Source organism: Melanerpes formicivorus, unplaced genomic scaffold (genome assembly GCF_026170545.1).
Source record: "Melanerpes formicivorus ecotype bairdi unplaced genomic scaffold, bMelFor1.0.p_v2 SCAF_14, whole genome shotgun sequence".
Taxonomy (NCBI): Eukaryota; Metazoa; Chordata; class Aves; order Piciformes; family Picidae; genus Melanerpes; species Melanerpes formicivorus.
The window spans coordinates 16,009,757-16,033,133 of record NW_027142366.1 but is presented as its reverse complement, the minus strand read 5'-3'; the positions used below and the strand labels follow the sequence as shown (position 1 = coordinate 16,033,133).

Genomic DNA, 23,377 nt, shown 5'->3' with positions numbered 1-23,377 from the left:
GGGACACCTCTCTAGACTTGGCTGCTCAAGGCCTCCTCCAGCCTGGCCTTGAACACCCCCAGGAAGGAGGCATCTACAACTTGTCTGGGCAGCCTATTGCAGAGTGTCTCCACCATTATACTGAAGAACTTCTTCCTAACATACAGTCTAACCCTGCTCTCCCTCAGCTTCAAACCATTCCCCCTTGTCCTAGTGCTTAGACACCCTTATGAAGAGTTCCTGTGCAGCCTTCCTGTAGGATCCCTTCAGGTACTGGAAGGCAGATATGGGAAGCTTTTCTTTACAAGCATAGTTTTGGTTTTTGAGAATATCTCTGGTGTCTCATTTTTCAGTTCCTTGAAACTGAAAAAGTAACACAAGTTTGTGTGTATAGTGTAACCCTTCTGGAAAAAAACTTAAATACAATATTTATTTGTTTCCCTTTCCAGCTACACATACTGGAGGGTTTTAGAAGGAAATCAATTAGGTGGTTGGTTTTGATTTTGTTTTTCTTGCATAATCACTCAACATATTAAATGGTTATGTATGTATAATTATGAGGATTTCTTCCACTTTTGGCTATCTAGCACAGTGTGGCATATCTCAAGCAACTTCAAAACAATTGTGATGTAATATATCCTCATCTAGGCTAAAATGATGAGTTCCTTCAAGTCTTGCACCCATAATTAGGTATCTAAATATAATGGCCTGATTTTTTGAAAGATGTGAGCCCTTCTGGGCACTGTGACTTGCTCAGATTTGCTGTGCTCTGCATTTCCACAAACCAGGCCATATATGTCGGTAGCCTAAATATAGAGTCATGAACTAATTTAAGACTTAAATAGACTTGAAATTACTGGGCATGTTTCTCAGTTCATGTTATTCTTAAAGGAGAAAACAATGCTTCTTGGCAGCACTCCTTGTCTGATAGGCACAGTAACAAAGCACCCACACAGCAGTGGGAAAGGATTGCTCCTTGTTTTGAAAGGTACTTTTGAAAGCTGTGTAACAGCTCCATGTTTTATTGTATTATCCCAGTTTAAGGCACAAGCTCTGTCTTTTATATTCCAAATTTACTAGAACCATCATGGAAAATTGTTTAGGTAGAGTACTTTCAGTAGAACTGAATTATGTATGGATAATGTAAAATGCCTGCTCTCTCCAAAGCCTGTATGCTTAAGGAAATACATTACTTGCTTTGAATAAAACATATTTCATATTCAACAGAGCATTTACAGCTGTCAGACAGTGTGTTTCCTTTTCTTCTTTTAATGGCAGTATTTTCAGGACATAACAGAAAACTGGTCCAGGAGTTGTCTTGCTTATCTGATTGGAAGAAATTTTAATGATTTTAGTTGTCGATGCTTTTTTCCATACATTTAGATTCCTCAAGACAAAAACATGGTACCTCAAAATCTGGTACCACCACAACAAAATCGCAGTGTAATTGTCTTTGCTAATACCTTGTAATTGTCACCAGTATTGGCGTTGGCTACTGGATGAGACAGCGATGGAAACAAAGCAATTATTCTCCACCTAATGAGGGCATTCTGTGTAGTGTGCAAACCAGTCCTGAAAACCCAAACCATACTCCAAATAGATTCATTACAATTCTGTATGCTCTGTCCAAGTGTCAGTTCGTTTGTATTCTTATGTTTGAATTTAGCATCTTTTGTTAAGTGAGACTTCTCATAACGTACGTCAGGCTAGGATGGAGATGAATGAAAATGCAACTATAATAGTATGCTAGCTTCCTGGTGGATTGCTTCTTGCAAGTTTTGGGTTGTTTCTTGTTTTGATTTTTCAAATATGCATTTGAATTTATTATTTATTTTATATTAAAAAAAAAATCTGAGTGCATTCTGTAGGAGCCAGAATGAAAGATATTTATTTTTAAAAAAAAAAATATATTAGCAGTTGTGCAGCCTTGTACTGTGGTGTATGGACTGGGCTTTGTTAGAACAAGAATAATTAGGCTTTGTAGCAGTTTGGGCTGGGTGCCCCCCTGCTGCGGCCACGTAAGACTCCTGGTGTCCCGAGGGTCCAGCCCAGTGGGTAGACACAGGAAGCTGCATATTTCATCCCATACTGTCCTGCTCCCTATAAAATCACCAGCAATGCCTTACACTTTCTCTTTCTTCCCTCACCACTACCGTGGGAGATGACTCCCCCTCCATTACCAGATAGGGAGCATCTCGAGGCTTCTTGGGGCCTGGCCAGACTAATGCCTGGAGGAGAAGTGGGAAGGGCAGTCTCAGATCTGGCCAGCTGAGATTAGCATAATAGTGGAGCGGGGGCGGAGGGGGAAGAAAGAGCCCTGGGGGTTTTGGGAGTACCCTCAGGTGGGGGAAAAAGGGGAGTGTTGGGATGCTTCTTGGGTATGCTTTGGGATCTCCTTTTGTCACTGTGCTTGTGGTTCTCTGTAAAACATTCACTGTTTTTTTTTCATTTAAACTATCCACCACTTCTGCAATCTGTTTGTCTGAGTCTCATTTTTTCCTGCCCTGGTGGGAGGCAAGGAAGGATCGGCCTTCCAACCCACCACAGGCTTGTGTCCTAGAGTAACAGAAGAGTGGTGCTAAGCAGGTATCATGGCTCACTGTTTCTCCTGAAGTCCCGTTGTTTCCTTTTCCTCCCTTTGTGGAGAGAGATTGTCCTGCAGATTATCTTTTGAAAGGAAAAGAAGTCTTAAAAATGATTAGAAGTATACCAATGTTGGTAAAATCATAACACATTTTCCCATTTCATGATCTTGCTAACCTTGCATACCTAAACAAGGAATGAAAATAGCTGCAGTCCTCAGAAATCTCTGCGTTTCTTCCAAAGCTCAGTGTTTGAAATGCAGAGTTCAGCTATCATATCAGTTGTTACTGAGCCAGCCAAGAGTGCAATTGAGAGAAAAAAAATACAAAACAAATCTTTCCAATGATGAATTTAGTTGCTTTCTTGCTCCCTTCTTTTCCATGTGACATGAGTAATTCATAAACACTTTGAGGTTTAGGCAGCAAGATGGGAGCACAAGTATCTAAAAAAAACCCAAACAACCCAAGAAAATCTGTAGCCAGAATGACAAATCCTTAAGCACAGGTATAAAACATACAGATCAGTAGCACAGAGCCATAAGAATATATTGACTGTGGCCCAAACTCATCAGAAGATTGATCAATCCAGCTGACTTGCATTAATTGTGAAATAGAAAGAACGATGCGATCAATGATAGGCATGAAAGTGCAGCGGTAATGATGCCACATCTAGCTAATCCAATAATGGAGAGCCTGATGTATAGCATATTGGAATTCCAGTGTTCAGGCCCTTGTCACAATAAAGTATATCCTGCAATTATGGGGAAAAATTGAGCAGGCAGCAGTTGAGCCAGCCTAATCGGCCAGTGCCACAGGAGTTTTCCTGATTAAACACTGCGTTAAGTGGCACTCAAACACTGCGACTTGTCTGCCTTGTAAAAGATAATCTTTAAATTCATGTGAAACTTTGTATTTTAATCAAAGCAAACTATGAATGTTAAGATGTCTGCAAGATACCTAGTTAACTGTGAATGTTTTAACCAGTTGAGAGACTGGTCTCTCACTGATGGCTACAAGCAGAAAGGAACATAGGCTGAATTGAGGGCCACCAGTTTCCCGTGCTGAAAATCAATTAGACTTCACACAGACTTACAGACCTGACGGGAAAAATAATATACTTAAGAGACCCTGAGAGAATTCAAATTTATTTACCTTCTGTAAATGTTTGCCTACAGTCACTAATTTTTGCCTGCTGGGTGTTACATGAAGGTTGGGGGAAGAATGGATTTATAGAAAATAGGAGCACAGCCTGCCCTGCAGCTACAGTTAGGAGTCAGTGGTCACCTGCCCATTATGAAGACAACCACATCCACTCCAAAAGACAGCATTTGTTACATCAGTAAGAACTGAAAGATTTAATTCCTTAAAGTAATGACTCCTCTACTGTAACTTTAGTAATAATACTTATGTTTTTACTATGAAGTTTACCTCCTGAGTCTGCTTATTGCCATTTTGACCCTTGGCCTGACCTGGTGTATTAAGATGCAGCTTGGTGTGGAGAACGCTACAAGCCTGCACCGACCAAGCAGGAGCAGCTCAAGAGGTTCTTGCAGAAGCAACACATGACCCTCAGTCCTACCCACTGCTTTGGGCTGAGTGATCTGGGGACCATGGTTCTTTCTGCTGTGTTGGGAGGGGAGTGTTCCGAGGAGCAGTGAAGCTATGACTCTCCTTCACTCATCCCTTCTCAGCTATGTTTCTCAACTATTACTTTTCTATGGAAAGATAAATGACTGATTTCAGAGCTGCTCAACAATCAGGGAGTACAAGGACTGTTGTTTATGTGTGGGTTTGAGCAATTACAGAAAGGGAAATGGATGGCTGCCTAACCACAGGGGAAGCACCTAAACCCATCTGTAGATCATTCTGCTTTGCCTTCTGGAATTCATTGACTGCTTTAATTCCAGCACTGGATGGGTGTTTTTATGTTTCAACTGTATAAATTTACTGCTTGCCAGACACAAATGTTTATTTATGCATTGGACTGAGGTTTTGACACTTCTTGAAACTAAATAGAACCTGGCTTTATTTCATGGTGTGCATGTAGAAAGGCAGAGAAGCTTGGGGACAATTATTTAAGCAAACAGCAAACAAACAAAAATATTCCAATTCCTGTGTGTTAAAGCATGCTGCTTATAACTCCTAGGACAGGTGAGGAGCTCTTGCTTAAGCATCTTCAACTCTGGAGCAGTCTGCTCCAGAAGCTAGATGATGATGTGCTCAGTAATTGTCCAGCCATCTCAGTTGAATGCCCTAGTATAGAAAAGGCAACACTTTAAGGCTTCAGCTCACATCTTCAATTTCCTTTTCAATGTGGTGTAATTTTCTCAGTATTGTATCAGGCAGCATTTGCACAGGGCTTTCCTTCTTCCTCTCTCAAGTTGATTACACTTTTGGGAATGATGAAAGAAACAAAGCTTTTCACACGGTTACAGTGGGAATGCAGGAGTGAAATTGAGGTAATCTGTCCTAAAACTTCTAAATATTTCAAGGTGTTAGTTTGCAATATAAAAATGTAATTAAAAGCTGGATTAATAAGTGATTAAGTTCTGACATTGGTTTCAGGCTACTTAAGAGCGCTGACAGCAGAGTCTATAGCTGTTTCTCTGTAAGAAGAAAACAGAATTAATGTTCAGATGGTTTCCTTTAAAAAATACTCCAGTGTACCCAAAAAACAGAGACCCAGCTAGATGTTAATAGCATCTGTTTCTCTGAGAAATGCATGGTACAGTGTATATTTTCTAAACACATTTTTGATTGTATGAAGTGCTAACAGCTGGCTTTACACCTCCCATCATAAAAGTAATAATAAAAGAAAAGCAGAATTCAAACTCTGTGGTGGTAAATAATTGCTGTGGAACAAACCCTTGCCTTCCCTGAGTCTTTGTTCATTTCTTTTTGCCAGTAGGGAATTATTTTAATACATGAAAACTGTATTCAAGTTATGTTCCAGCAGTAAATGAGATCTACTAGACCTTATTTCTTTCCAGGACAATTAATTTCAAGCCAGCCTACATTAAAGAAAGTACTGAGCAGTGTGTTTTATAATTGCTGGAAAGCTGTACATGCAATATTAGAATAGAAATATTGGGTTTCTTTTCAAGCTTTGAGTAATCCCAGCAGACTTGGAAACTGCTATGAATAATTCTGTGAAGTCTAACTAAAAGAATTCAGCCATCTTCCTCCCCTCTCCCCCCCTCCCCTTTTAGATTACTGCAGTTATTTGAGGTAAAAAGTCAAAACATCTCAATGTTAAGGAAAATGAAGACACTTTCAGTTAAGACTGAAGTAATAATGGAGAGCCCAAAGGCATCAACCCAAACCAACAAACTGCACTGATGCTTTTTTTTTTCTTTAAACAAAAAAGTGCATTTTCTCTCTTAAAGAAGTTGTTAGATGCTACCAGTCATCTATGAAGTTAGCAGCACAGGTTCTTTGTAACAGAATAATTTATGCAAATGCTTGGCTTTGCTGTTAGAAATGTAAGTCCCTTAGTTAGGTGTGTATGTCCTGATAGGTCATTCCTTACTAATGCAATGGTCTCATTTGTAGTACCTCCCTGTGAAGTATCGAGCACAAGCCCTACATGGAGAGCCTGAGGGAGCTGGGGTTGCTTAGCCTGGAGAAGAGGAAGCTCAGGGGATATCTTATTGCTCTCTACAACTACCTGAAGGGAGGTTGTAGCCAGGAGGGGGTTGATCTCTTCTCCCAGGCAAGCAGCACCAGAACAAGAGGACACAGTCTCAAGCTGTGCCAGGGGAAGTTTAGGCTGGAGGTGAGGAGAAAGGTCTTCCCTGAGAAAGTCCTTAGCCATTGGAATGTGCTGCCCAGGGAGGTGGTGGAGTCACCATCCCTGGAGGAGTTCAAGAGGCGATTGGACATGGCACTTGGTGCCATGGTTTAGTCATGAGGTCTGTGTTGACAGGTTGGACTTGATGATCTTGGAGGTCTCTTCTAACCTTTGTGATTCTGTGATCTTAAGGCCTGTGTTACGCCACTCTAGAACTTGTGTAACTAAACCTTGTTGCATAGCAAATAGGGCTGAGGTGGTGAACTGTGCTTGGAAAACTTCTTCCAGGAGAATCTGGTTGTTTCATAGAAATAATTGACAAGAATAGTGTTACTTCTGCTTGCCACACACAGTGCCACTCCTTTTGGTAATTTCTATCTTGTGTGCTTGAAACAAAACTTGTAACACATTTGGTGACCCTAGAAGGTCTGACAGACTTGCAAGTACTTGAAAGAAGGTGGTTGTTTGTCTGCCTGTTTGGGGGCCATTGGGTGACAACTGAAGGCAAGAACCCTGTTGCCGTATAACAACGAGATTCTAGAAATGCAGAGAGCAGAGAATCTTGGAACAAAGACAAAAATCACCTTTGCTCCTTGTGCAGGCAATAGCTGATGTGTATTGGGCAGATGCTGCTGGGTAATGACTCTCTGGAATGTGCATAGACAAGATCATCTCTATGCATCAGCTACCCTGGAGAGGGAGGATGGTGAAAAGGACAACACATATCTAAAAAACTGTATAAAAGACCTGAGCAACTGCTGGCTCAAAAGAAGGAAAAAGACCTGGACAATGCCACTCTGAAGCAAAAAGAAGAAAATACCAGGAGAGAAAACTACAGATTCCTCATCCTGTAGTCTGGAAGAAGCAGACCAGGAGGAGCCCTTTCTCGTGTCCTAAGCTCCACCTGTTGCAACTCATGGAGCTGAAGAGACTGCTCAAGAAGGACTTGGACTTGGACTTTGGGATCTCTGTATGTGTCCAGCAGCTGCCCTCAGAACAGTGGCTGCAACAGAAGGTGTTGATGTTTTTCCATACAAAAAGAGAGGACCTGTACCTTCCCCCAAATTATTGTTTCATCTGTAATTAGCAGAAGCAAGATCATCCAAATATAGGAAAACAAAACAAAACAGAAACAACAAAGCAACCCCCAAAACTTTTCCAGAGCAATAGAAGTCATTAAAATGATATTATATGCTGGCAACCTGCCTGTTTATCTGCAGCCAAGTGTCATGTGCATCTGGGTACCACAGGGAAGGACAGTTGACTGGTGGTCCAACACTTTTGCTGTTTAATAGCAGAATGGCTCTAGTGTTGAAACTTAGGCTCTCTTAAACTCAGTATGTTATGTTATGTGTTTATTGGCTTTCTGTAGTACTTACTCCTCTTGTGGGATGTCCTTAGAAGGGAACATATATGGCTAAGGTATCTTCACTGGTGTTGTATATCATAATACTGTATTACAGCAGACTACATTTTACTGATGGTCACAGGGGATAAAGTTTCAGCTTTTTGAAATAAACACTGGGGAATCCTGTCACAATTGTCAACAAAAATATATTAGTATTTCAGATGCTCTGTATTTTTTGCCATCCAATTGAAGCCCTGCACCTAAGCCCATTGATTTAGTGTTCTAGTTGGCATCAGTAGTAGTGATTGCTGTAAATGTAGTGAGAGTGGACAAGACTCCTCTGTAGTGTGCAAGCTGAGGGTGCTCATTAAGGGAGCACCTAGGACCAGGCTTCAAATCATCCCAGCCCCACTAGAATGCTGTATTTTCTGTTGCACATGTAATCAGTGTAGTTCTTTTTGGAAGTGACAGGATGTTAGCAGTTCATTCAGGAGAATGTTTACTGCTTTTAGGAAGATTTGATTTGTATTATTCTGATCAAAGTTGAGCTTTTCTAGCTTAATAAGAGCTGACTACCAAAGCTAAGTAGGAAATGGAATTTTTGGAGCGTCTGGCAAAACACTGTTCACGTGTTCCCCATTGCCTCTAAACAGCAGAGAAAAAATAGGGTTTGAAAGTTGGTTATTGGGTACTACAAGGACTAAAATACAGTGAAAATGGACTGCAGTATTCTCTTTTATTTTTAGAAAATAATTCCAGACATCAGAAAGAGACTTTCTATAACCTAGTAATGAAGAATAGTCCTTTTCCTGGGCTCTGGGCCCCAGGCATTCCACGTTTCTGCAGCTGGAACATGACATGTACAACAAGAATGTATGAAATCTTTAAGATTTATTTATTTTTTAATACTGAGATAACTGGTGAACTTATTTTCTTCTCAGAAATAAGAGATTATAGATATATATTTTTTTATATAGTTGGTTCAGAACTATCAACTAAAAACAAAAGTGACTCTCATCTTCCCGCTCCTTTCTCCCTGACCTGCTATGAAATGCCACATTTGTCTGTCTGTTTTGTTGTGGAGATGGATGTTTAGATAATGATAGCAAAGCTATTTAAAAAAGAATAACAACTCATGCCTTGGTTTGTTTCATGTTGCACTCAATCCATTTTACATTATAATGCTATGGAATCGGGTTTTCACTCTCCCCCACCATCCACCCTCATTTTGCTTCTGCTTTTGACTTGCTTTGAGTGAAGCAAGGTTTTGTTTTGTTTTGTGGTTCTGTTTGTTTGTTCGTTTGGGTATTTGGTAGGTGAGGTTTTTTTGTTTTATACTGTTGTGGTTTTGGGGGGTTTTGTCCTTAAGACAGATGGTGGCCCCACAGTATCACAGTGTAACTAAGGTTGGAAGAGACCTCAAGCATCATCGAGTCCAACCTATCAACACAGACCTCATGACTAGACCATGGCACCAAGTGCCACGTCTAATCTCCCCTTGAACGCCTCCAGGGTCAATGACTCAACCACCTCCCTGGGCAGCTCATTCCAATGATGAACAACTCACTCAGTGAAGAACTTTCTCCTCACCTTGAGTCTAAACCTTCCCTGGTGCAGCTTGAGACTGTGTCCCCTTGTTCTGGTGCTGGTTGCCTGGGAGAAGAGACCAACCCCTTCCTGGCTACAGCCACCCTTCAGGTAGTTGTAGAGGGCAATGAGGTCACCCCTGAGCCTCCCCTTCTCCAGGCTAAACAACGCCAGCTCCCTCAGCCTCTCCTCATAGGGCTTGTGTTCAAGGCCTCTCCCCAGCCTTGTTGCCCTTCTCTGGACACGTTCAAGTGTTTCGATGTCCTTCCTAAACTGAGGGGCCCAGAACTGGACACAGTACTCAAGGTGTGGCCTAACCAGTGCAGAGTACAGGGGCACAATGACCTTCCTGCTCCTGCTGGCCACACTAATCCTAATGCCAGCCAGGATGCCATTGGCCTTCTTGGCCACCTGGGCACACTGCTGGCTCATGTTCAGGCAGCTGTTGATCAGTACCCCCAGGTCCCTCTCAGCTGATAAGGTGCAAGGCAAGACTTAGACCAGCAGTGCAAGTCTATAGTGAAATCTCCCTTGGATTTTCAGAGAAGCTGGTACATAAACCAAGCATACAGTTATCTCCCTGCTAACTGTAACAGTGGGAGGGGGAAAATAAATCACAAATAAACTTTATTTATTGCATAGTGTAGATTCAGTACCTTTCCATCCTGCCTTGCATATTTAAATCCAGACTTGACTTGAAGAGAAATTTATTGTAGTCTAATAACTATAAAATACTAAGAGGAAATAAAATCAATGTTTGCCCACATATTAGAATGCAAACCACACACACATACCCTGTAAAATAGGGTAGAATACTGCTTACTTGGTAGGTTCAGGCCTAGAAATTGAACAGAGCTGAGAATTACTATTAAAAATATCCAGGGAATTTAAACAAATCTGTTTCATAGATGCTTGAAAATTATTGTGTTCATAAAAGCAAGGTTATATTTATTCCCTTCAGGTAAAAAGTATTTTCTCTGTTGATAAATATCTGGCTTGTGCAGAGGAAAGGTGGTTGCTTGGTTGTTTGGGTTTTTTCCCTTTTTTTCCTTTCTTTGCAGTGTTCAGAGTGTTCAGCTCTCCCGGCTGCTAAATGTACACTTACGAACTGTGGTGTCTCAGGAATCGAGTGAAAGGCTATGGACAATACCAAGACATGTCCATGATGTACTTAAGTCTGCCTTTCTTTACTAAAGAATGCTGTAGAGTCATTTTAACAGGTTGCTGAACCTTACTAAAATGTAAAGCATACACTGAGAAAAAGTGTAATTCTCTTGCCAGTCTGCATCTGTAACCTGTCATGCTTAGGCACAGCTGCAAAGGTTAGAGTTTAGGAGGTTCCCACCCCGTGCCCCCTTCTTGTTTTTCTTTTTTTTTTTCTTTTGTTAATTTTCAAGAAGGATTTATCTTTGTCAAGAGCCAGGTAGAGGTAGGGTCAGAGCTGAGACTGCTGGAGTGAGCTAGCAGTGTGCCCAGGTGGCCAAGAAGGCTAATGGCATCCAGGCCTGTATCAGGAAAAGAGTGGCCAGGAGGAGCAGGGAGGTCATTCTGCCCTGTACTCAGCACTGGTTAGGTCACACCTTGAGTCCTGTGTCCAGTTCTGGGCTCCTCAGTTTAGGAAAGATGTTGACTTGCTGGAACGAGTCCAGAGAAGGGCAACAAAACTGGGGAGGAGTTTGGAGCACAGCCCTATGCGGAGAGGCTGAGGGAGCTGGGGTTGCTCAGCCTGGAGAAGAGGAGGCTCAGGGGAGACCTTATTGCTATCTACAACTACCTGAAGGGAGGTTTTAGACAGGTGGGGGGGTTGGTCTCTTCTCCCAAGCTACCAGCACCAGAACAAGAGGACACAGTCTCAAGCTGCACCAGGGGAGGTTTAGGCTGGGTGCTAGGAAGAAGTTCTTCATAGAAGAGTGATTTGCCATTGGAATGGGCTGTGTGGGGAGCTGGTGGAGTCCCCATCCCTGGAGGTGTTTAGGAAGAGGCTGGATGGGGTGCTTGGTGCCATGGTTTAGTTGATTAGATAGTGTTCTCAAAGGTCTTTTCCAGCCTGGTTAATTCTATTTTGAAGAACAGCAAACCTGGTGAAGAGTCTAGAGAACAAATCTTACAAAGAGTAGCTAAGGGATGTTTATCCTAGAGAAGAGGAAGCTGAGGGGAGACCTTATTGCTCTGTACAAGTACCTGAAAGGAGGTTTTAGTGAGGTGGGGGTTGGTCGCTTCTCTAAAGAGCAGATAGAAATGACTTCAAGTTGCACCAGAAGAAGTTTAGGTTAGATGCTAAGAAAAACTTCTTCACTTACAAAGGTGCAGAAGAGGCTGCCCAGGGAAGTGGTGGAATCGCTGTCCCTGGAGGTATTTAGAAGCCTTGTAGCTCTGGTGCTGAGGGATGTGGCTTAGTGGTGGCCTGTCAGTTGTGGTTTGGGCTTGATAATCTTACAGGTTTTTTCCAACCAAAATGATCCTATGATTCTATATTTAAAAAAACAGCAAATAAAAAACAAATCCAAAGTTTCAAACCAGATTTTGTTTTCATTCAGCCTTTAGTTAGAATGAAAATTGTTGGATTTTTTTCTGTATTTCCTTTTACAAAATGGACAGAACTTTGCCTTCTGTTTGCTCTAGAGCCGCAGAGTCTCTGTGCCATGGGGTCCCCAGCTCGGACAATAGACACTGGCAACAGCACCCAGCAGCTGCAGGTCCTTTGTGCCTGGATTGCAGGGAGGGCTCTGCTCCCTAAAAAACAACTTCATGGGGATCTCTAACTGGAGAAGAGTGAAATTAGCTTATAGGAAGCTGTCAGGACATTATTGAATTGAACTGCAGAACTTTCCACTGTTCATCTAGCAAATGTAATCAGTGCCTTTATTGCTCTGTTTGTAGCTGGCTCTGGCTATGCAGCAAGACCTTCTTAGTCCCTATTTGATCACTGAATTTTTTACTCTCTATGAACCTTCGTGGGTTTTGAGTGTATCTCTTGTTATATGTCACCTCCTTTGAGATTTTCTGTACTCTTAGTATTAGGAAACAACATCCTGTTCCCCCTCCATGTGCTCTGCTTGCTGGGTGTTTCTAGGCTTTCAAGGACTAGAGACCCCACCTGGAGTACTGTGTCCAGTTCTGGAGCCCCTATTACAAGAGGGATGTGGAGGTGCTGGAACGGGTCCAGAGAAGGGCCATGAGGATGATCAGAGGGCTGGAGCACCTCTCCTATGAGGACAGACTGAAGGAGTTGGGGCTGTTCAGTCTGCAGAAGAGAAGGCTCCGAGGAGACTTAATTGTCGCCTTCCAGTATCTGAAGGGGGCCTACAGGAAGGCTGGGGAAGGACTTCTCAGGATCTCAGGTAGTGATAGGACTAGGGGGAATGGAATGAAGCTGGAGGTGGGGAGATTCAGGCTAGATGTGAGGAGGAGGTTCTTCACCATGAGAGTGGTGAAACCCTGGAATGGGTTGTCCAGGGAGGTGGTCGAGGCCCCGTCCCTGGGGGTGTTTAAGAGCAGGCTGGATGAGGCTCTGTCCAGCCTGATCTAGTGTGGGGTGTCCCTGCCCATGGCAGGGGGGTTGGAACTAGATGATCCTTGTGGTCCCTTCCAACCCTGAATGAAACTATGAAACTATGACTATCCCACTTGAGAAATTCAGAGACCTTTATGCTGTGCAGCAGGTGCAAGGCAAGGCTGTTTTCTAAACTAGAGGTGTTTAGTTCCCGCAAGATTTATTTCTTGATGTAATCATAGCTGTTAGATTCCAGAAATGCCATAGTTTAGACTTTTTTTGCCCATGACTGATGTTAGTGTAATTAAGCCCAGAGAAAAAAATCTTAAGAAAAAGTACCTTTTTTCTTTAGTTTTTTCAATGAAAATTAACTGTATTTTTCAATGGCATGTCCCTGTTTGAGGCACATAAGGGAATTTTAAATAGTAAGAAATGACCCTGTCTCAGAATATGATAACAGAGATGTAAAAGGCCTGAATTCAAGTCTCTAGACACAATTAGAAATCAAAATAATTGCTCTGATGTACTGAAAAACTAGACAAGTAACCTCATGCAGAGAAGCATTCCCTACCCTTTTAATTGCTGCTTATTCTGTCTCAGTAAGTGAGGTAATTGATGTTTTACTCTCAAAATTGATCTCTGTGTTTCAGGTAGTTAGCAGACTGGAATGGCTTTTTCATCATAACACTGCAAATCAATTCATCTCATAAACTAATCCCCGGCTTGAAAATTTGCTAAACCTGAGGACTGCCTAGCTTGAAAATAATGAGTTTGCTTGGATCTTGAGTCCACTGGACTAGATGGAGATTTATGTGATTTAGCCACACAGAACTGCTCTCTGTGCTGGTCCTGCTCTTTTACATTCTCCCGTTCTCATCACCGCACAAGGGTCACCTACATCAGAGCTTTGAGGAACACCAAATTATTCTTGTGTGATACTTTGTTTATTCCCATTTAAGTGGAAGTAATTGTTCAGTATCAGAGCAGACTGGCTCAAAAGGGAGTTTCAGTTTCAATAACTTGACCCAACACCGCTTTGGTAATGTGCATCCACTTAACAGCTCAGGAATTTACTTCAGGGCTTCGATTTAATTTTTGCCTCTTGATGGTACATGCAAAAAGCATTTCTGGAAGGAAAAGGGAGGAAAACCAAAATAAATGATCTGCAGGCAAAAATAAATGACTCTGAGAAATTTTGCATGTTTATCTCATTGCAAAATTTAGTAAGACAAATTCTCCAAAAATCTTTTAGGTATAAAAGCAGCAAAGATTTGTTATAAGCATTGGAAACAAAGTGGATGAAAAGTAGTGAGTTAAATAACAACTTGCTTGAGGCCACAACTATGCTATATTGGATATGCAGGCTGCACCACCACTGTGAGCATAGCTTGCAGGCAAATGGAGAAAAGAAGGCTGAAGGGAGACCTTATTGCTCTCTACAACTATCTCAAAGGAGGTGGGAATCAGGTGGGGCTTAGTCTCTTCTCCCAGGTAACTAGTGATAGGATGAGAGGAAAGAGCCTCAAGTTGCACCAGGGGAGGTTTAGTTTGGATATTAAGAAAAAAAAATCTTTATTGAAAGAGTGGTCAGGCATTGGAGCAGGCTGCCCAGGGAGGTGGTGAAGTCACCATCCCTGGAGGTGTTCAAAAAGCTTTCAGCCGTGGTTTTATGAGAATGGTGGTGTTGGGTTAATGGCTGGGCTTTATGGTCTTAGAGAGCTTTTACAACCTGAATGATTCTGTGGTTCTATGAAATGAACCTTTTGAGTTGTGCATGCTAGTTATGGAATGTTTTTTGAAATGGGTTCTTTATATAGTCATTTTATTTATACTCTGCTGCAGTGAGAACATACCAGTACGTACGTGGACAGGAGAGATGCTTCCTGCTCTCCTTCTCTTTTGTATATAGAGCTATAGATAGACATAGCGAAGAAAACTTAGAGATGGAACTTTGCCCTTGAAGTCTTTTCATCTAGGTTAAGATATGGCAGAAAAGTGAAGATCGGTATAGCTCTATGAAATAGAAAAGAGGCTGTATTTGTTGTAAAAGAGACAATATTTAGATCTCTCATGTCTACAGTAAAAAAATTCTGTCTTCTAAACTGACAGAGTTTTGGGTCACAGTTTACTTCACCTTAGGGTAGCACATCGCAAAATGTTTCAGAGATGCTGGGAGCAGCACTTCCATGCGTAAGGAGTGTGCAATGCATCATTAAAATGATTTCACAAGGTGTAGATACAATAGAACTTTGAAGCTACAGCTTGTTATCATGGAGGTCATTGAAGAAGATGACATTTAGTTTGCAAAATGAGCGTGGGTGTGCATGCACGTGCATGCACATACAGAAGTTTAAGTGCTTCCTTCTGCTTTTCTATTTTTAGGCTGGTAAGGCTATTGCTGTGGTCTCATTAAGAGGTGGAAGACAATGTTTAACTTTGTCAGCTGCATCTGATTTTTACCCGATGATTGTTCATTTTCTTAACAGAAAAGCAAAGAATGTTTTCAAATGAGACTTACTTGTTCAAGGTAACCTCGCCACTTCAGAGTGAGAAGAATACACTGCCCTAATGGATGCTCTCATATGACAGTCTCTAAATGTCTTTCATTATTCAAGTGTCAAGGTTTCTTTAGGAAAGCTTTAGAAATTCTTGGAAGAAATGTTTCATTGCAGCAAGCTGCAGTGCTGCCACTAAAAATATATTGCTAATTAAAGTTTATTGACAGTCTTTGTAATGTGTTCTTAGAACAAGTAAAAGCACTAAGCAGTTATTGAATGCAAGGCATCTTCTATAGTTAGTTAAGCTGTTTAGAAGAGGAGATTAAGGTACTATGTCCTTCCTTTCCCTGTGTCATTACTGGATTTGAGTATTGTGCAGAATAAGACACTTTATTCTCAGGATGTCACTGCTGCAAAAACTTGAAGAAACTTTGGTTTTGTCCCTCACTTTAATTGCTAGCCAGGCACAAATTGCGGGGGGGGTGGGGGTGGGGGGTGAGTTAAATACTTCCAGGGCCTAAAAGGTACATCTCAACAGCAAGGAAAATAATCTTAACTTCTCAGAAAACAATTCATTCAAGGGACAATTCTGAAGTTGAGCAGGGATATACAGAGTTACTTCAGCTGTGTGTGACTGTAAATACAGGACTTGCAAATGAGACCCCTGCAAAGTTCCTAATGTGAGACAGCTTTAACCAGTAACTGACTGGTACACTTTTAGCTTAGCTATGGAGTAGCATTGCTGGTTTAGAACAACATCATCTATGTTTCTGAAGTATTGCTCTTTTTCACTGCCAGGTGGGATTCCTGGTTTTGAGCCCAACATATTGCACAGATCCAGGGTTCCTCTGAGGCACTGTAATTGTTGTTCTGTCCCAATGGAACAAAAGAACAACCAAGGGGTTACTGACACGGGGAACTTCTCCAGACTGCCATTCTTCCAGAGGAACCTCTGGTTTCACTGAGAAACATTAGCTGAAGTTCATTATGTGATGTTTGATCTCTCAGCTCATTAAATATCTGCTGCATTTCCTTCTGACTCAGGTTTGGATATCTGTCACTTCATTGGCTTCTTGCTGACCTGGCAATATCTTGTTTCTCAGACCAGTTCCTTCTGTAATGGCCTCTTCAGCCACTAATGTGGATCTGCCAGATAAAAGTGGGGTTTTAGGGTTGTGTGTGTGTTTTTTTTGGTTTTTGTGTTGTTTTTTTCCTTAGCAATTTGTCAAGCATCAGTGACTGAGTGAACTTGACTTATTTTTATCAGCACACAAGCACAACAAGTGGCCTTCCAGATATTTACTGATAACATAGGGGCAATGGCTGTAGCAGCAATTTGTAACGTAACTAGCTTTGGTAATTGTCTGAAAATCCATGCCTGTCTCCAGTGATACCCTTATTGTCACTCTTCCCTAAAGATCTGTCTGAGTTGTTATCTGTAGTTAATATAACTGGCATCTTAGCAGACTAGTAGCAATTTTCTGTTCAAAATAGAAGAACCTATTCTATGTAAAACAGAGTCCTTACTTAAGCCCTGTCTTAATTTTAATGTGTGTTCTTTGCCTGGAGTTTTTAGTCATTGTCTCTGTCAATTATCTTTACTTCAAACAATCCATTGTGCAGCAGATCAAGGGGTTTTCTTTTTGTCACCTTTATGTAATTCAGACCCTCAAATGTATTTCAAAAGCTGGTAGCAGTATTTGATACCCAGATACTAATTGTCTGATTTCTTCGTTCTGTATTTGCACTAGCTCCAGAGTTTCACTTTATTACTATTCATACCACTGTCTGCTTTTTTTTTCCTGGGTAAACACTTAAAGGAAAGAGACTTAAGATGAATTTTCCAAATTTTGCAAGACTTTACAAGAGTAAATTCTTATAATAACAATATGCTGATGAGAGCCAAAATGATTTATGCTGCAGTACATAGTGTAACACATGCGTATTCCAGGCTTGGTCTGGCAGTGTTTGCATTCTACGATGACATACTTTGAATTCTATCCTGGTAGTTGCTTTAACATCACAGTACATTTAATTGCATTTTTCATTGTGTCCATTTATTCTTTTTAGTACAGTGCCTTTGTCTTTTGATTATCCCTTACTGTGTTCTGCAAGGAAATTAAATCAAATGCACTGTAGCTAGTATTTTACATATAAAAAGAGGTTTCTATTGGAATGCTGAGTATAGATAAACTTCCTTGTGGGATTGTTCCATGCAGAAGTTAATTGTGGGGCTTTACCACACAAGTGTTTTCTGCAATGGCACTTGCAAAAAATATTTTCTTAGAGACGTTTTTCCTAGTTGATATGAAAGTATATAAGGCAGTTTCCTGTAGAAATGCTCCAGTGCCTTCATGTGCAAGCATTAGTCAGATGGTGCAGAAGCAAAATAAACATCAGTTTTTGTCTTCATGGTACTTTTCACAAGGGCATACCAGAGATTCACAGTTCCTGAACTTCTTAGGAAAAAAACAGAGAACATAAGTAGCTGTACTGAGATATGAGGGTGAAACACAAGAAAATCTCTAGTACCCAAAGAGATCCTACAGGAAGGCTGGAGAGGGACTTTCTGTAAGGGTGTCTAGCAATAAGACAAGGGGGAATGGTTTGAAGCTGAGGGGAGACCAGGGTTAGACTGCATCTTGGGAAGAAGTTCTTCAGTACAAGGACAGTGAAGACTCTGGAACAGGCTGGGAGGTTCTGGATGTTCCTCCCTGGCGGTGTTCAAGGCCAGACTGAATGAGGCCTTGGGCAGCTGAGTCTAGTTGAGAGGTGTCCCTGCCCATGGCGGGAAGATTGGGGTAGATGATCTCTGAGGTCCCATCCAACCTAAGCCTGTGAAAAGCTTCAGTGCTGCCTGGTGTTGTGCTATCTTGCAGCTCTTTCACTTAAAGCAGGGGTAGAAAACGAAGAGCTTCCAGGCTGTGCTGCAGCACCTCAAGTTTCCTTCAATACACTCAGGGAGCTTATGGCAAATTGAGCGCTATAGGTATTATAGTGATTTGCAGCTGCTGTGGGCATATGAAGCTCAGGCTATCAAAAAACAAAACTGAAGAAAAAAATCAAGCAAACAAAACCCCCAAACCAAAACCCACCAAACAGCCTCCAAATCCCTAAAATTTGTATTTGCCAAGTAACAATATTGGTTGAGCAATATAGATAATCATAGTGAGCAAAACTTACCTTAGCCTAAGACCAAGAGAAGTTGGAAATTGGAGTTGGGGTTTCTCTGTGGATTGAAGGAGCCATTTTACATGAGAAAACACTTGCCTACAAACTGTTTCTAGACACATATTAATTTATCATTGTTCTATTTCTCTTTTATTTTTGGAGATTTTCTTATTTTCTTTTGTCTTACAGTCATCTTGTTTGGAATATTTTGTTAATCTGAGGGCAAGACGGATAGGGAGAAATGCCTGTAAAACCATAGATTACTTTTTATGGAAGATGAGATGGTGCCCATTTGCATTTACAGCTTTACAAGGGCTGTAGCACTAGGCTCTCTTTCTTTCTTTCTTTTTTTCTTTCTTTTTTTTTCTTGGGGTGGGGGTGGGTAAGAAATGCTTAATCTGAGCTCAATGAACCATAGTAATTGCCTGTTTCTTGCAGTAGAAATAAACCCACTTGTATGTGACACTTGAAACCTTAACTCTACTTAGTATTACACACAGAATTTTAGACAGTTCTTCACCTAAATATATTTATGGCAGCAGCACTAGTCGATATACAATACCGAGCCAAGGGCATTTGAGAATAAATCAAGTCCCTCTAGCTACAGCTATAGCACAGTAACTGATGGTTGTAATAAAACCCCCTGAAATTAAAATTCCATGCATGCAAACACATGTATCTAGCCCAGAGAAACCTGAAGCTCTCAGTTCTGGAAAAATTTGCATATGCATAGACACTCTGCACCTCTTTGTATCGGTAACACAATGTACACAGTCTATAGGTTTTCAGCACTGTATTTTCCTACTAGATTTTCTTCATCATTTGAGGGCTTTCAGGAGTCAGATGTAAAAAACAAACAACCCACAAAAAAACCAAAACCAAACAAAAAAAAACCCACACACAATGCAAGAAGCTCATCGAAGAGGAGGTGATGGTCCCAGTTATTGCTTGAGGAAGAAATGGGTTTATATTTGAAAGCCCCTAGATTCTGTGAGTCACTTCTAAAGGCTCTGAAAACTCTGCTTTCAGTTCAGATCACCCTATATGTTTATGTAGTTACTGATAGTTTTAATGGGTCTCCCATGTTTGAGCACCTTGGGCTCTACTTATTGGTGCTGGGAGCTCTTGAGGTGGGTGTTGTTTCTTCATTTGGGTTTTGAGTTTTCAGAGGAAGCCATTTTAAATTAACACCCAACATTATGTGTACATTTTTGCGCAAGCCCATACTCTCTCCACGTCTTAAATAACTTGAAGCATCATTTCTCCTGAATTCTGTAGGGCAGAAAGATAATGAAAACTTATGTGTAATAAAATGATGTAAGGGAACTGACTGTTTCCACCTGAAATACACTGCTCAACAGTGTATGGTGTGTCTCCATGTGTAGCACAGCATTTTTGTGCAACATGGCAAGGGGGAAAAAAAACCCAGTCAGTTTCTGAGAGAAGGCTTTCATGGTCAGATGAGTATTTAATGAGTGACAATGCTGATAGATGGATTTTGCTGATAGTATGAAATTCTATGGACTGCCTCATAGTATTGAGTGAAACACAGCTAGTGTGACTGTGGCTGAGTAATCTATGATTTTATTTCAGCTATTTAATCTATGTATGAATGAGGAGAAATGTGAGACCTCAGTCAGATGAATTAGTAATTCCTAACTGAAGTTGCATTCTGGTAAAAGCACTGTGACTGTGATCGGTGCCAAGTCCTCCACACCCCATCCTGTTGCTCCACGGTTCCTGTATAGGTACTGGCTGCAAGTTATCCTTTCCTAGTGAAAATAGGCATTTTGGTGCAGGTAATCATGTTTGCATTGCCCTTATTGTGGTGACAATAGGGAAAAATATTGGAGAGTATTTCCTGAACCTGCTGTTAGAGCAAGTGCTGCACAGAAAATCAAGGTTAAGTAATTCCAGTGTAACTGCTCATTGGAAGAAAAGATGGGTTTGTGTTCCTTTCTTACTTAGAATGCAGGCTAAGTCCATTGACCACACGTATTTGTTCATGGGAAAATATCTTGACTATAAAAGGCTTCAGGTGTTCACTGACTGGTTATCTTTCAGGCACTAGGACTGTGCTCCACTTCAAATAAACTTCTGAAAGTATATTGAATTTGTAAATTCAAACAAATACTTTGGAGTGTTATACTGCAAGAAAAATAAACACTTTCTCTTCTCCATTTTAAGCAGTCTTTCTGTAAATAACCCTGTCACCACTGTTTTGTCCTCTTTGCCCTGGCATAAGGCTTTTTACTGTGAGTATTATGAGGGCAGTGAGACGCTGGAACAGGCTGCCTAGAGAAGTTTTGGGTGCCTTATTGCTGGGAGTGTTTCAGAACAGGCTAGTGGAGTCTCTGAGCAACCTGGTTTAGAGGGAAGTGCCTCTGCCCATGGCAGGACAATTAAAACTAGATGATCCTTTAGGATCCCTTCAAACTCAGGCCAATCCATGATTAGGTGGTCATAGGATTACCTAAACCCTTTCTTTTAAATGACACTTAGAAAAGCAGGCAGTAAGGCAGCTTTCTTTGGTGGACTGTTGGTATTCCTTGTCAGCTGCAGCAATACTGTTGCTGACCATTGTGTCCACAGATAGGTCCTGTTGATCTTTGTGCTTTAAGTAAGTTTGTTCAGTGCTAGGGCTTGCATGTCCTCATGAAGAGTGGGTGGCTGCTGTATGCATTTAAAGGATCTTCCAAGCTTCCTGCTCAGTCCTCTTTTATCTGAAGAAAACAAAGAATGCTTCCCTTTCTGTTCACATTTATGAATACACCAGCAGTTTGCTCAATACTTCCAAAGATTGATTGTTTGTTTAAAATATGGAGCCTGACAGCATGAGTGTCTTACAAGACTGTTGTCTTATAAAAAGACCTGCAGGATTGAACTATTGCTCAGGTTCTTTGAAATGTCTTCCTTGATAAAATCCCTTAAAGAGAATCGATATTTTAGGCATTCTTCCACTAAACTCAAGTATGTGAGAGCTAGACGTAATGACACTGAACATATTGACCAGGTTCTTCATGCAGTCTTGAACTAAAAGAAATAAATACTTCCTTGCATATGGTTCAATCCAGAGACATAAGGAAGTAAGTTTAGGATTGAGAAGCATCATCTTTAAGATGGGAGGATGTGCACAAGGTTTGCTTCTAGGGTCTCCTGATCATTAATTAAATATGTTATGGCTTTCAGGTTTTCTCATTTATCTGTGGAGGTTTACATATTGTAAATGCATTATTTATGGTTTGCCTTAAGTGCTTAGTACTGCCAGGACACTTCTCTTAAACTGGCTCTTTTTTTTTTCTTAATTGGCACAGATAGCAAAAAAGACAAAAAGCAGTGCCAAATTTGCTCTCAAACTGCACAGAAAGCCACTTGTGCCCAAATAAGCCTTTCTCAGATGTATTTTAATGAACTTCAACTGGTAAATAGTTATAGGGATGGACGGATAGATAGATGGCATCATTGCTTAAACTATGAGACCCTTCCTGAGCACCTGAGCAAAGCTTTTAAAGTTTCATTCAAGAGCCCTTGCTGCAGGATGGGGTTAGAAACCAGGGAGCTAGAAAGCAAACAAGGAAATGGATGTTTCAGTGCTGCTGTTCAGTTTATGGAGCTCTTTCTAGAGGAGTCTCTTTCTGTTTTGGCAGTGGCCACTTCACAAACTGTGTCGCCTTTGAGTGATGACTCCTGTCTGCTGTTACTTGGTGGTGAGGCCTTGCTTAGCAACCAGCAATCACACTCTTAAGTGTGTTTCTTATAAACTTGGCAGAACATAAAGACAGCAATAGATAGGGGAATTGTATTGGAATCAAGTCTTCTCCAGAGTTATTTTTATACCAGATCCGAACTCTAAGTTGCCATAGGAATGTGTTGTATCACTTCTTCAGATTCTATATCTTACTTTGAAGGTGTGCTGTGGTGTCTTAGCAGTAGGGTATTCAGAAATGTAACACAGACTTCTGAGAGAAGAGAAAGAGGAAAGCTGCTTCTTGAACTGGACTTCCAATGAGGTCTTACAGATCTAAAAATGCTTTTGTACTTCAGACCTGTGGTGGGTTTTGGTGCTGCTTTCCTTTTGGCCTTTGTAAATTTGAAGTAATAAGTGTGGGGGGTAAATATATTTTTTTCACAGTAATGAATCTGTCTCAATCCACAACACAATATAGTGTTCAGACTCATGACTGTATTTCATGTGTTTATTCATGTAACATACTTAGAACTACCAGCTTTGCTGTGGCAAGAATGCTAAACTTTCAAAGTTGTTGTTTGTTGGTTTCTTTTTTTTCCCTCTTGTAGAGTTCAAAGCAACAGATGAGTTGTGAAAGAGAGCCACTAAGGGTAAGTTCAATGATATGCAAAATGTTCTGTTTCTTTGGAATATAAAGCAGAATCTAGTTTGTGCTATTGACAGATGGATTACTTTGTTTGAGGAACATATTTAGCTCGTTTATTGCCTGTTGGGAAATATTGTGCATATCTCAATTTAAACCAGTTACAGTACATGCAAGTTCTTCTTTTGTAATATAGTGAGATTTGACAGTGAGTATCTCTTTCCAGGAGCTCTCCCTGTACTCAGTGTACTCTTCTGATGCACCATGCAAAGATTGACTGTAGCAAAGGTCACTCTTTCTCATACTTCCTCCACTACTGGATAGTTATAGACATGAAGATGCTATCCTTTGGGGTTTTTTGTGGGTGTTTTTTAGGAATCTGCCTTTCTGGCAGAAAAGGTCCAAGTATTTTAGTGTGTGTATATTGGTTGTGTACAATCTATAAATGAGGTGGAGTTCCTGAGCCCAGGTTGCTTAATTTTATTTTGGTTTCCCCTTTTCCTATGTTAATGTGACATGTGTTTTAAACAACTTTTAGTCCCTGCTCTCATTGAATGCTACATATTTCTGCAGATGCTTTTTTTCCGTTACAAGTGTT

At 40.9% G+C, this 23,377-nt stretch overlaps 1 protein-coding gene across 29 annotated transcripts in view; it reads left to right on the top strand.

Moving 5' to 3' along the window:
* Window positions 1-23,377, top strand: part of RBFOX1 (RNA binding fox-1 homolog 1) — an 881,269-nt gene that overhangs the window by 457,143 nt on the left and 400,749 nt on the right. For 19 of the 29 annotated variants that reach the window (XM_068147194.1, XM_068147209.1, XM_068147190.1 and 16 more), the window contains one exon: window positions 22,745-22,786. The exons of the other annotated variants lie outside the window; for them this stretch is intronic. In XM_068147194.1, coding sequence (XP_068003295.1) covers window positions 22,745-22,786 — 42 coding nt within the window. The remainder of the gene's footprint in view (window positions 1-22,744; window positions 22,787-23,377) is intronic. 29 annotated transcript variants of the gene reach the window in all.